The 12,241-nt window shown below is 52.1% G+C and overlaps 1 protein-coding gene across 1 annotated transcript in view; it reads right to left on the reverse strand.

The window, feature by feature from the left end:
- Positions 1-12,241, reverse strand: part of PRR5L (proline rich 5 like) — a 74,753-nt gene that overhangs the window by 13,956 nt on the left and 48,556 nt on the right. Inside the window, exon 6 of the mRNA XM_015559012.1 lies at positions 4,073-4,130. Within this exon, the coding sequence (XP_015414498.1) occupies positions 4,073-4,130 (58 nt within the window). The remainder of the gene's footprint in view (positions 1-4,072; positions 4,131-12,241) is intronic.

The following is a 12,241-nucleotide window of genomic DNA, read 5'->3' on the forward strand; positions in this document are numbered from 1 at the left end:
GAGTTTCAGCTCCAACATATATTTTTATTGATTTCAGAGAGGGAGATAGAAACATCAACGATGAGAGAGAAGCACTGATAGGCTGCCTCCTGCACGCCCCTCACTAGGGATCGAGCCCGCAACCCAGGCTTGTGCCCTGGGCCACAGGAAAGTGGTCAAATTCTCCTACTATGAATGGCATGATATTCTTAGTACCAGCCTAGCTGCAGTTTGACATTTGGTGATGATGGGATTAATATCTGTCTCCACTACCAGGCCGTGAGCGCCACAAGGGCCTGTAATCCTAGGACGGTTTTGTGCACCCCTGTGTCCCCAGCACCTAGGAGAGAACCTGGTCGATAGAAGATAATCAATACATGTGTGACTCAGTCCATCAGCATCCTCTTTTCAAATGCAGGCTATGCTAGTTCTCTGCAGGAACGAGTCAGCCCGGTACCTAAAACCAAGGTGAACCCCCACACCCAGATGAATGTGCCTCCCAGGAGAAGAGGCTGTTCCAGCTCCTCACTGACAGCCCTTAGGCCAGTGGTGGCGAACCTATGACATGCGAACTCATTTTTTTGGTTGATTTTTCTTTGTTAAATGGCATTTACATATATAAAATAAATATCAAAAATATAAGTCTTTGTTTTACTATGGTTGCAAATATCAAAAAATGTCTATATGTGACACGGCACCAAAGTTAAGTTAGGGTTTTTCAAAATGCTGACACGCGGAGCTCAAAAGGTTCACCATCACTGCCTTAGGCTAAGCCTTCGGTATTCGGACAAGCAGAGGCCCCCCTGCCCTGAGGGAAGGAAGGTAAATCCTGCAGGTCGATGCCAGACCTGCCGGAGCGTGTCTGCTCCCCTTCCCCACCCAGATGGAACGCTCGTGGGCACGTGAGGCCATCCCTCAGCCCCGCAGCCGGAAGGCTCAAAAGGTTCGCCATCACTGCCCTAGGCTAAGCCTTCGGTACATGGACAAGCAGAGGCGCCCCACCCCTACCCTGAAGGAAGGGAGGTGAATCCTGCAGGTCGATGGCGGACCTGCCGGCGCCTGTCTGCTCCCCTTCTCCTCCCACCCCCTCCCAGATGGAACGCTCGTGGGACCGTGAGGCCATCCCTCAGCCCCGCAGCCGGAAGGCGCCTGTCCCGGGAGCCTGGGCCTAATTGCTGGCTGCAGACTCCAGAGAGGAACGGAGGCTTTGGAACGTGTTCAGAAAACAACCTCAGACAGACACAGGGTAGCCCCAGGGAAGCGAGAGTTCAAGGAAGGAGGTGGCGTCACCTCCAGAAACAGCCCCCACGTCAAGGACTTAGCTCCCTGCCAAGTCCTCCCTGGATGGAAGGTTCTAGATGACTCTCTTAGAAAACTCTCCTCTAATGCACCGTGAGAGTGGAGATCACCAGAGGTCCGGAGGATAGGTACGGGAAACGTCTTTCAGGTCAAGGTCACTAAAGATCAGAAGGGACTGGCTGCGAGTCACGTGGCACATCCCTCCACAGAACGCCCCGCGGACAGGAGCTGCCTCTGCCCTGTCTGCGGCCAGGAGGCGGTGTGGACGTATATTAGCAAAAAGGTCAATGAAGTGCAGTCTGGCCCTGACCGGTTTGGCTCAGTGGATAGAGAGTCGGCCTGCGGACTCAGGGGTCCCGGGTTCGATTCCGGTCAGGGGCATGTGCCTTGGTTGCGGGCACATCCCCAGTAGGGAGTGTGCAGGAGGTAGCTGATCAATGCTTCTCTCTCATCGATGTTTCTAACTTTCTCTCCCTCTCCCTTCCTCTCTGTAAAAAATTAATAAAATATTTTTAAAAAATACAAAAATAAAGTGCAGTCTGTTCAGGGACAGGGAGGGTCCTCTCAGTCCTTTACAAACTCTATTTCATAGCAGGACAGTCCTCTTCCCCAAACGAAATCCTGCTTGGAGCCGTCATACATAACATAGAGCAGAGACGTTCTGGCTGAGGGGATGAAACCCTTAACGGTTCCCCTCAGGCCCCTTCGCTGTGCAGAGAGGATCCTGGCACCCAGGCCTGGGACCAGGGGGCCACAGAGAGACCACCCGGGCCCCAAACTTGCCGGCCCACGTTGGGGCTGCGGCCCAGATGCCCGGATGACCTGCTCACCCGTCTAGCTCCATTTAAAAAAATAAAGTGCAGTCTGTTCAGGGACAGGGCGGGTCCTCTCAGTCCTTTCCAAACTCTATTTCAGAGCAGGACAGTCCTCTTCCCCAAACGAAATCCTGCTTGGAGCCGTCATACATAACATAGAGCAGAGACGTTCTGGCTGAAGGGATGGAACCCTTAACGGTTCCCCTCAGGCCCCCTCGCTGTGCAGAGAGTACCCTGGCACCCAGGCCCGGGACCAGGGGGCCACAGAGAGACCACCCGGGCTCCAAACTCGCCGGCCCACGTTGGGGCCGTGGCCCAGAAGCCCGGATGACCTGCTCACCCGTCTAGCTCCATTCTGAGGCTTCACTCTGGATGCATCTGTTGAGCATCACTTGGGCAAGAGACATTCCCCTTTCCTTTTTTAAAAAAATATATTTTCATTGGTTTTAGAAAGGAAGGGAGAGGGAGATAGAAACACCAATGATGAGAGAGAAGTACTAACAGGCTGCCTCCTGCATGCCCCTCATTAGGGATCGAGCCTGCAACCCAGGCATGTGCCCTGGACCAGAATCGAACCTGGGACCTTTCAGTCCGCCGTTCCATCCACTGAGCCACACCGGCCAGGGTCCCCTTTCCTTTTTAAGGGCACTCAGATCTCTGGTTTTGCTCAGCGTCCTTTTCATAGAGCTGGTATTTGTCCATATTTGCAAGAGCTTGTAAAAATTCCCCAAATGACTTACAGACAAATAATGTGCCCAGAGACCATGCTTCTGTTTCCTCTCACGTGTCCTAGCCTGCCACCTTCCACACACGTGTCCTAGCCTGCCACCAAAATGCAAAAGGCCCACTAAGTGCTCATCAGAGCCAGTCACTATAAGCAAGGCCTCGGGTTGGTGGGTATTTGTAAGCGTGAGGAGTCTCAGCATAGATGGACGCAAGGGAAACAAGGCCACAGGTTCAGGCAGCTCTCAGAGAGAGGCGAGTGTCTAATCTCTGATCTTCGCAGGCTGGTGAGCACTCACTGTGTGCCAGACAACGCCCTCTGCCCTGCCAGCCTCACATTTCTCTTCCTGCCTTGCCTGACGGGGAGCCACTTCCCTGGACGCCAGTCTCTTTCCCAGGGAATGGGAGAAAGAAGGGGTGACCTAATGCCTGGTAAGTCTGGGTCTAGAAGTAAGTCTATCCTACAGCCAGAGGACTCAGGCTAGAGCAGGACAAACAAAAGAAGGAGGAACCAGTTTGTGTACCTACTGTGTGCTGGGTATGGTGCTGCACCAGTGATGCCCTTGATCCTCCCTACCATCCTGATCCCCATTTTATCATGTTAAGGACACTAAAAACCAAGGCTCAGAGAAACTAGAAACTTGCCAACCAGTCACCCACGAACGCAGGGGCAGCCGAGGTCAGGATCCACACGGGTGGGAGCTGACGTAGTCCCAGGTGGAGCTAGTCCCAGGGGCTGGCGATTCTTGCCTTGGGACCCACCTTCCAATTCCATCCTGTCTTGTCCAATGGGCTCTAACCATCTTTTACAGCCAGAAAACATTCCTTTGCCTATCAAACAAGACCCCCTGAAGTGGCCGTCTGCTTAGCCTAACATTTCCCTAGCAGATAGGCCCCTGGTCACTTATGACAAGAAACAGGACAGAGACCAATAGGAAATAGCCTGGATCAGACGAGAGAGAACAGCATAACCGGACCTACCGTGTAACTCATCCCATCACAGGGGACCGCTGCACACACCCCATGAAAACCCCCCTTACACGAGGTCTGCAAAGCGACCTCCGGGTTCCACTTCCCTTTTCGAAGCGCAGTGGCAGCTGCCGCGGCACGAGAGGCTGACTCAGATGGAAATGCAGCGGCCCGGGGTGAATCCCTCGCGTGGGGCCGGCCGCATTTGGACAGAAGCGCCCCGGCCGCCCAAACATCAAAGCCCGAGTCCGGGGAGCCCCGCTCTGCAAGGGCAGCCCCATACTTGCCTTCGCACAGCTTAATCTTCTCCTCCACAAACAGCAGTCCTTTCGCAAGAAGCTGGTTCTGCCAAAAGAGAACAAAGGACACGAGAGCTGAGCTCCTTTGCACATGGCAGCCCTCTCCCCCTGCCAGCCTCCTGGGCGCTGCGAGCTCGCCGGGCCTCCAAGGCTAAGAAGCCTTTTGTCCTCGCGGAAGGCCAAGGCTCCAGGAGAAGACAGCCCATCGCAACAGAGTGAGACAAGCGCCAAACCCAACCTCCACCATGGCCATCCCTCCAACCCCGGAGGCGGCATGCGGCGAGCCTGGCTGGATTCTATGGACGGACACTGATACCCAATGTCCTTCCAGCCTTTCATCTAAACTCAGAGAAGAGAGGCAATGGGAAATTAGGCAGAAAGAATAGGTTTTTAAAAAAGATAAATTTAGGTTTCTCACGCTGGCATGAAAGACTACACACAAAATCATAAGCAGAAGGATGTGTCCGTCGCGTGTCTGCGGGGGAAGGTTGTGGGGAGAGAAAGATCTAGTCCCTTTGCAACTGCAACTAACCAGTTAAACGTTCTGGGTCTGTTAGAGGGCTCAGGCCCCTCATCTCACCGAATTCCAACCCTCTGGATCATCCTGTCCACTGGTGCCATTCCCCTGACTTTACTGGTGCGCACAGTGAGGCCTGCCCACGGGAGACGGCGCTGGTCCGCCTGGCTCCAGGAGCTGTGTGCTCTCCACTCTGCTTTGCTGCATTCCAGCAAGGCTTCCCGCCCGGACCCCTGCCCTCCCTCAGAAAGCTATGGCTGGTCCCCTAAGCTACGGAGCAGCCTCTCCGCAAGTCCCAGCAGCTCAGAGAGCAAGAGTGAGCTGCCGCCTCTCCACTCGCCTCACTACCAGGTTATGCAAGGCCTACGCTATGCGGTGGGGGCCCAGGATGACCAGTATTCTGTAACAAAACTTCATGCATTTCTTAGTTCTCTCCTTTATAAAGAGCCCTGTTACAGAGATGATGAGGGCACGGGTGGCAGAGAGGAAAGAACTGTGAATCAGGCCAAGGGTTCAAGTCCCAGCTCGGCCACATTCAAGCTCTGTGGTCTTGGACTTAATTTCCCTGAGTCTTGAGTTCCTCCTCTGGAAAATGGCATCATCTCAGCAATATCATTAAGTTCTGATAAGAATAATCATGCCCTAGCCGGGTTGGCTCAGTGGGTAGAGCATCAGCCTGCGGACTGAAGGGTCCCAGGTTCGATGCCAGTCAAGGGCACATGCCCAGGTTGCAGGCTTGATCCCTGGTGTAGGGCGTGCAGGAGGCAGCTGATCAATGATTCACTCTCATCATTGATGTTTCTGTCTCTCTCTCCCGAGGCACCAGCCCCACCCCTTCCCCAGCCCGAAGGCTTCAGCACTTTAATGAGACTCTCTTCCTCTGAAATCAATAAAAATATTAAAATAATAATAATAATTGCTACACACACACACACACACACACACTATTTTACGTCCTTAGTAATCAGTGGTGGGTAGTGATGACAAGAATTGCTCTCTTATTCCAGCTATCTTCATACCAGGAGTGGGAAGTAACGGGAGTCTACAATAAATAAGCCTACATCCAAAACATTAAAATGTTCTCTCAAAGGTGCTGTCACATTTGTGACTACTGTAACATAACCCACATTTCATAGGTCCTCGTAAAATTCACAAGATAACGGCCTCATTTTAAAAACCGGTCACTAGTTTCCAGATGGCAGATGAAAGCCTAAAATCAAAGTGATTTACAAAGAATTCCTTCACAAAACATGATGGGATGGACAGGTCATTGAGGTGAAACCCTAACTGCCAAGGAAAGGTAAGCCAGCAGCTTCCGGGTCAGAAAGCAAGCAGAGCCCTGAGTGCCAGTCTTAGACAGTAAAACCGTCCTCGAGTCTGTTGACATTTCCTCTGTGTGATACAAAAATCACATTGTAGCCCAAGGAATAAACTTTAACAAACGGCCTGGGTTCTACTTCCTTTCTTTCCACTTCTTTCCCCTTCAAGAAGACATCGGGCGGGGTTTTTTTTTTTTTTTTAAAGGAAAAGAAGGTGCTTGTGTCTTGTAGAGAATGGAAAACATTCTTTTTAAAATCCTCATAACACACAGCATGGAAGTTCTGGAACTGGGGTTAAAAGGCGCCTCAAAGACATCTAGTCTTGCCAAAACCGGTTTGGCTCAGTGGATAGAGCGTCGGCCTGCGGACTGAAGGGTCCCAGGTTTGATTCCGGTCAGGGGCATGTGCCTTGGTTGCGGGCACATCCCCGGTGGGAGATGTGCAGGAGGCAGCTGATCGATGTTTCTAGCTCTCTATCTCTCTCCCTTCCTCTCTGAAAAAAATCAATAAAATATATATTAAAAAAAAAAAAGACATCTAGTCTTGCTCCCCCTCCCCAGTCCTATGGTCAAATCCAATGGTCAATGCGGTTTTGATGACAGTTGGGTGGGCCCGCCTTCCAGGGAGCTCAAGCACCTTCCAAACGCATTGGAAAAGTCTCAGATTCCTGGGAGTTGGCAGATGCTGTTATTTCTCAGTTGAATAAGTGTAGGGTCTCCATCTCCTACGGCTGGAGCACAGGCCACTAGAGAAGGCTCTTTTGGGTCGGCCTCGCCAGCCCCGCTGTCCACGTGGTGGAGTCAGCCCCATCGTGCATGCTCACCGCCTCGACTGCACCCCCATCTTCCCTCTTCGTGGACTGGCCTGGTTCCTGCCCACCTGGTCTCAGACTGAGCCAATCATTTTCTCTTCTGGGAACCTGTAGTCACCTGACCCCAATGGGTCCTGCATGCCTAAGGGCCTGCGCTTGGGGCTCAATGCTCTGCCGTTGCCACCTACACTTCATTTTTTTAAAAATACATTTTATAGATTTTTTACAAAGAGGAAGGGAGAGGAATAGAGAGTTAGAAACATCGATGAGAGAAACATCGATCAGCTGCCTCCTGCACACCTCCCACTGGGGATGTGCCTGCAACCAAGGTACATGCCCTTGACCGGAATCAAAACTGGGACCCTTCAGTCCATAGGCCGACGCTCTATTCACTGACCCATACCTGTGAGGGCGCCATCTACACTCCTAATATTTTTACCTTTGACGTTGTGCTTTGTAAGTGACGTCTGATGGGGCAATGGAGCAGGCACGGGGGTTTGGGGCCTCAGCTCACTCATGGACCTGCCTCCTACTACCTCCACAGAAGGGTTTTAGGCTCCTGCTCCCCACCTCCTGGAGCCTGGCCCAGGGGGGTCGCCACCACCTTGCCCCATTACTGTCATCAGCCCCTAAATGTGACAGTGTTGTGTGTGTGTGTGTGGGGGGGAAGCGGGGGGGGGCTCAGGCACTGGGGCTAAGAGGGGTGGGGAGGTTCCGGTTGGTGGAGCCCTCCCTGACCTGGGCAGGCAATGCCCTGATGCATGTACTGGTGACTCCACAGTGGCCTCTTGACTCCCCTAATCTATGTACCCAGAGTGCAGCGGTGACGAACTCTTGGGGTCACCCATCCAGGGCCCAGCGGAAGCGGCCACATTTTCATTTTGCACTGGGCCCTGCAAGTGATGATGCCCAAGGACATGCCAACTGGACGTCTGGGGGGCTTAAGGCTGCGAGGCCTAAAGAAAGGAAGAAAGAAGGAAAGAAAACTGGACTTGACTTGGGCTGCAATCTGCACCGTGTTCGTCTTTTAAGCATCTGTGCTCCCCAGGCCTCACCTCCCAGTGCTCCCAGCCCCTGACAAATGCCGGGCTCTGGAGGGGCTGGGCGATGTTTGCCGCAGGCAGCAAGGCTGGGGCTGGATGGCAACGGGGCTGCAGAAGAGCCCACTTTTCTCCTTCCATTCCCTGCCCCGAGGCACCAGCCACCCCCCTTCCCCAGCCAAAGGCTTCAACCCAAGAAACAGTTGCATTAAGTAGCAGCCACCTAGGAAATGACTGGGGACTTGGAACTGGGCCATTGTTACTTGAACTCAGACATGGAATACACAGCACTTTAATGAAGTGGCAGACAAGCCCAGAACGAAAAACAGCTGACATCTATTTTCTAAGGCATCAAAAAATGAGCTGCCCACACACACACAAAAATGAGGTTCAGCTAGGAAGAAGGCAAACAACAAAGATGTCTGGGGAAAGGCACCCCAAACCATCCCACCACCAGGGGCTTGGGGAGACCCAGCTCCTTCTGGGTAATCACACAGGGTGGGCGGGAGGAGGCAGGGAGGGCAGCAGAGAGGGGAGGGTGGTTCCAAGATGATTCAGTAGCCATGCCCAGAAATCAAGGACAACAAAAAGGTTAGGCACTATAATTTTCAAATATTTTTTATTTATTTAATGTGTGTGTGTTTGTGTGTGTGTGTGTGCGCGCGCGCGAGGGTGGGGGAGGGTGGGTGGCCCTAGTGCGGGGCTGGTCAAGCAGGCACCTCCGCAAACAGGCCACAGGGACTCAGGACACCGGGGAACCAACAAGGCTAGGGGGCAGGGAGAGTGATGCTACTGCCTGTATCTTTCTGGAAGAAAGAACTTTCCACACGGTAGGAGTTCTGTAAATGCAAGGGCTGCTGGCCCTCCCTCGCGTCTAATGCTTTAGCGGTGGTGATGGCAGTGACAGGAAGAATGACAGAGCTGTGTACTGGTACTTACTCCTGTCAGCCCCGGTGGCAGACCCTATTCATGCATATCTCACTTACCTTTGCCACAATCCTGTTCCCTATTTTGCAGATGAAGAAACTAGACTCTGGGAAGCAACTAGCACATGTGAGACTAGAATCTGCACCCTAGTTGGTCTGACGCCAATGCCCATGTTTTCCCCCCAATATATTCCTCTGGTTTATACTTTAGCAATGATAATAAAAAAAAAACCCACTAAGGTACAAAGAGCCCCCCTGTGTTGACTGTCCTCTATGTACCACGCACTTTGCATAGGGCATCTCACCTACTAGCTTCGTCAACCTTCTGAAGTAAGTTACCATGTTTACACCTAGATTACTTCTAAGAAAACGGAGGCCCAGAGAGGTTCAGTGACTTCCCTGCAGTCACACAGCCAATACGTGCTCTAGCAAGGACTGGAATCCAGGCCTATCTGGCAAAAGGGCTGGTGCTGTTAGCCTCACACCCTCCTGCCCTGTCAAATGGAGTTTCTTAAGTTCTTGCCCATGGGGTGAAGTGGAAGAGACCCATTTCAGGTTCCCAGACGCTGGGGGCAGTTGGGTGGGCAATCTCCAGCCAGGTAACTGGGTTCCCCCGACCTGCCCACAGCTTCCATCCAACCGGGTAAAAAAAGGTCTCCACCGTCCACAGCTGATGTCTAACACGGTGACTACCTGGCTCCCAGGCGCAGTCTATTCCCAAAGGTGACGTCCTTGCCGACCCCAGAGGGCCGAGCAGTGTGTCACTCTGCCTACAGAGAAGCTGTAGGAACCAGCCATTCCACCCCCGGCTGTTGTTTGCAGGGACACCCGAATCTACGCAAGTTCCTGTGGCTGGCGCCCAGCCAGTGATGGAAATCGCAGCCGCCTCTGCCTTTTCCCTCCGTGGCTTTGAAAGTGCAGCCAGCACCTCCAAGGATGCCTGTGTTTCCTGTGAACCCTGATCCTTCCAAGATAAGCCACGAAAAGTCGTATAAACACAGCTCACCCCGCCGGGCCCAGAGAGTCGCTAATAAATCAGTTCAGGGGTGTGTGTGCGAGTGATGAGGCCAGAGAGAAAGGCCCAGGTGAGGCACGCAGAAGATGAAAAACCTGGCACAAACGCTAATTCTTCATTCGGCACCGGGTCAGTGGTTACTAAGAGGTGAATGGGGATTTTTTTGAAAAACGCATTTTACAAAGAAGCAGGAAAACAGTCCATGCCTGTTTTGCTGAACACCCTTCTCCCTTCCCTGCTAAAAAACACACAAAACAAAACAAAAAAACCCACTGAAATTTCTCTTCTCTGGAGTTTTCAGGGGCTGTCTTAAGGGCATTTCAACACTGAAAGTAGAATCCAAATTCTTTTCATCCGTAGCCAGGTGGCTGGGTTTGATCTTTGCTCTACCTTTTACTAGTTTTACAATCTTGGATCGCCTCCCTTCTCGGAGCTGCAGTTGCAGTATCTGCAAACGGGCACGAACAACATCTTCCCCGCGGGCTGTCAGGAGGCGTGAACGACGTAGCACGGGAAAGCTGCTTGGAGAAGGGCTCTGACTGGAGTGCATGTCAGAATCGTGACCGTTTCTGAGTCCCTCGGAACGGGGCCTGGGAATCTGCGCCTCCGACAGGTTCCCAGGTGAGGCCGAAGATGCTGGTCCGGGGACCACGCTTTGAGAACCGCCGGCTGAGAACAATGCTTGGCACAGAAGTCTTGAAAGTGTTAGCCCTTGTGACTACCATTACTTGTGCCCTCCTCGGAGCTCCTAGCCTCCGCGAAAGCTGTCCTAACCAATATTTCTCAGCCCTTCTAGCTCAGTCTTTACTTCTCACAGCCACTGAGGTGCCCAACGTCCCCATTTATGTAAACACCTCGTTTCCAGTGTCTAGCCCTGCCTCCCACCCCACCCCTACCCCCACCCCCGCTCCGAATGCCCTAAAGCTGGCTCCTGGATTCCTTGCCTAGTCCGTAGGAAGTCACCCAATTTCATACGTAATGGGTTCCTGAAAACAAGTGCTCATATGGAAGGAGACGCTTACCGGATAGGAGGAGGCGTTCTGTGCCCATAAAGCTTTAGAGGACTATAAAATCCCTAATTAACCTCGTATTCGCAGCTCATCTCCGGGTGATGTATTCTCGGCATTTTGTACCCACATGTTCTTTCTCTCACAGTCGAAAATGGGCAATGACCGAAGTCCAATGAGGCTAAAGATTTGCCATTTCAGCATGCCCATTGATTTCCACCTTTATCTCAATTAGATTGAGCCCTGTGGTGATCAATTTCAAGATTTATTTTTCTATTTATCCTCATAAAACATGAGAAGAGTATAATAAAAATATTCAGATCATTGTAACGGCCAGGGAGAGTACTGGTAAGTAGAATAAAGCTGCTGGAAGGTAATAGCTGGCTGGCGGGCAGCCCCCCTGGACAGTGGCCTGAAACATCGGGGATCCTCTTCGCAGCCCTCGGGGGGCACCACCCCATCTCCTCCCCTCACCATGGCCATCCCAATGTTTACAAGCTCCACATGTCTTTCCTCCAGGTACAGGCCAAATCCAAAATGTGACCTCTAATGACCTTCGCCCCAAAGCCACCATCCTCTCCCTTTCTTGTCCCCTCACTGAAGCCCAGCTCCTGTTCAGAGCCCTTTTGTAAACTGGCCCCAACTTTACCTTCAACGCAGACTACAGGTGAGCTGTCCCTTATTACCCTCCATCTCTTTTCCCATTTGGGGAATTCCACTCAATTTGGAAACCTTCCCAGATTGATTAAAGAAGAGCTGGCCCGGCCAGCGTGACTCAGTGGTTGAGCATCGAAAAAATTTCCCCCCCACCCTTTAACATCTCTCCCCGCAACTTTCTGTGGAATCCTCCCCAAGTCCCATCTTTGTCCCTGCAAACTATATTCAATCTGGGCCTGTTTCTGGGCCTTCACCGCCCATTCAGGTGCTCAGTTAACACAACGCTGTGTGTTACTGTGTGTCACCCATGTGGATGCATGCCTATCGCTGCACCATCTTCGGTTTCAAACTCCATGGGAGCCAGGACGTGGGGTCTCCTCTGGCGTTCCAGCATGTGCCAGAAGCATATGCATCTTCTCTGGTCATAATGAGCTAAGGGGAAGCCAGTCGCAAATGGAAATCTTTATACCAAACACTACGAGGCCCGTGACCTATTGGCTATCGTGGTGACTAATCTTTCCTTCTCCTAAGTGCTGCCTTATGCAGAGCCACTGACAAGAGACTGAGTTTCTGTGTCAAGCAAAACTAGCTCCAACCACAAGGAGCTGAACTTCCTGGTCTCCGGGAAAAGCTTTTAGCAAACTCAATGCCACCGGCAGATGCAGACAGACAGCAAGTGCAAACCTCCCGTCCCGAGGCCTGAACCACCATGGTAGCTAATTAGGCGACAGAAAAATGCAGAGCGTTTCATAGCATCAGTTTCCGGAGTTATAAGGAACCAACTATCTCTTGGAGCTGTCGCTACAATATAGAGTTCCTCTTAGAAACCCCAATTTCCCTTCCAGGCGTAATTCAAAACAGATGG

This window comes from Myotis davidii, unplaced genomic scaffold, assembly GCF_000327345.1.
Source record: "Myotis davidii unplaced genomic scaffold, ASM32734v1 scaffold94, whole genome shotgun sequence".
NCBI classification, from domain to species: Eukaryota; Metazoa; Chordata; class Mammalia; order Chiroptera; family Vespertilionidae; genus Myotis; species Myotis davidii.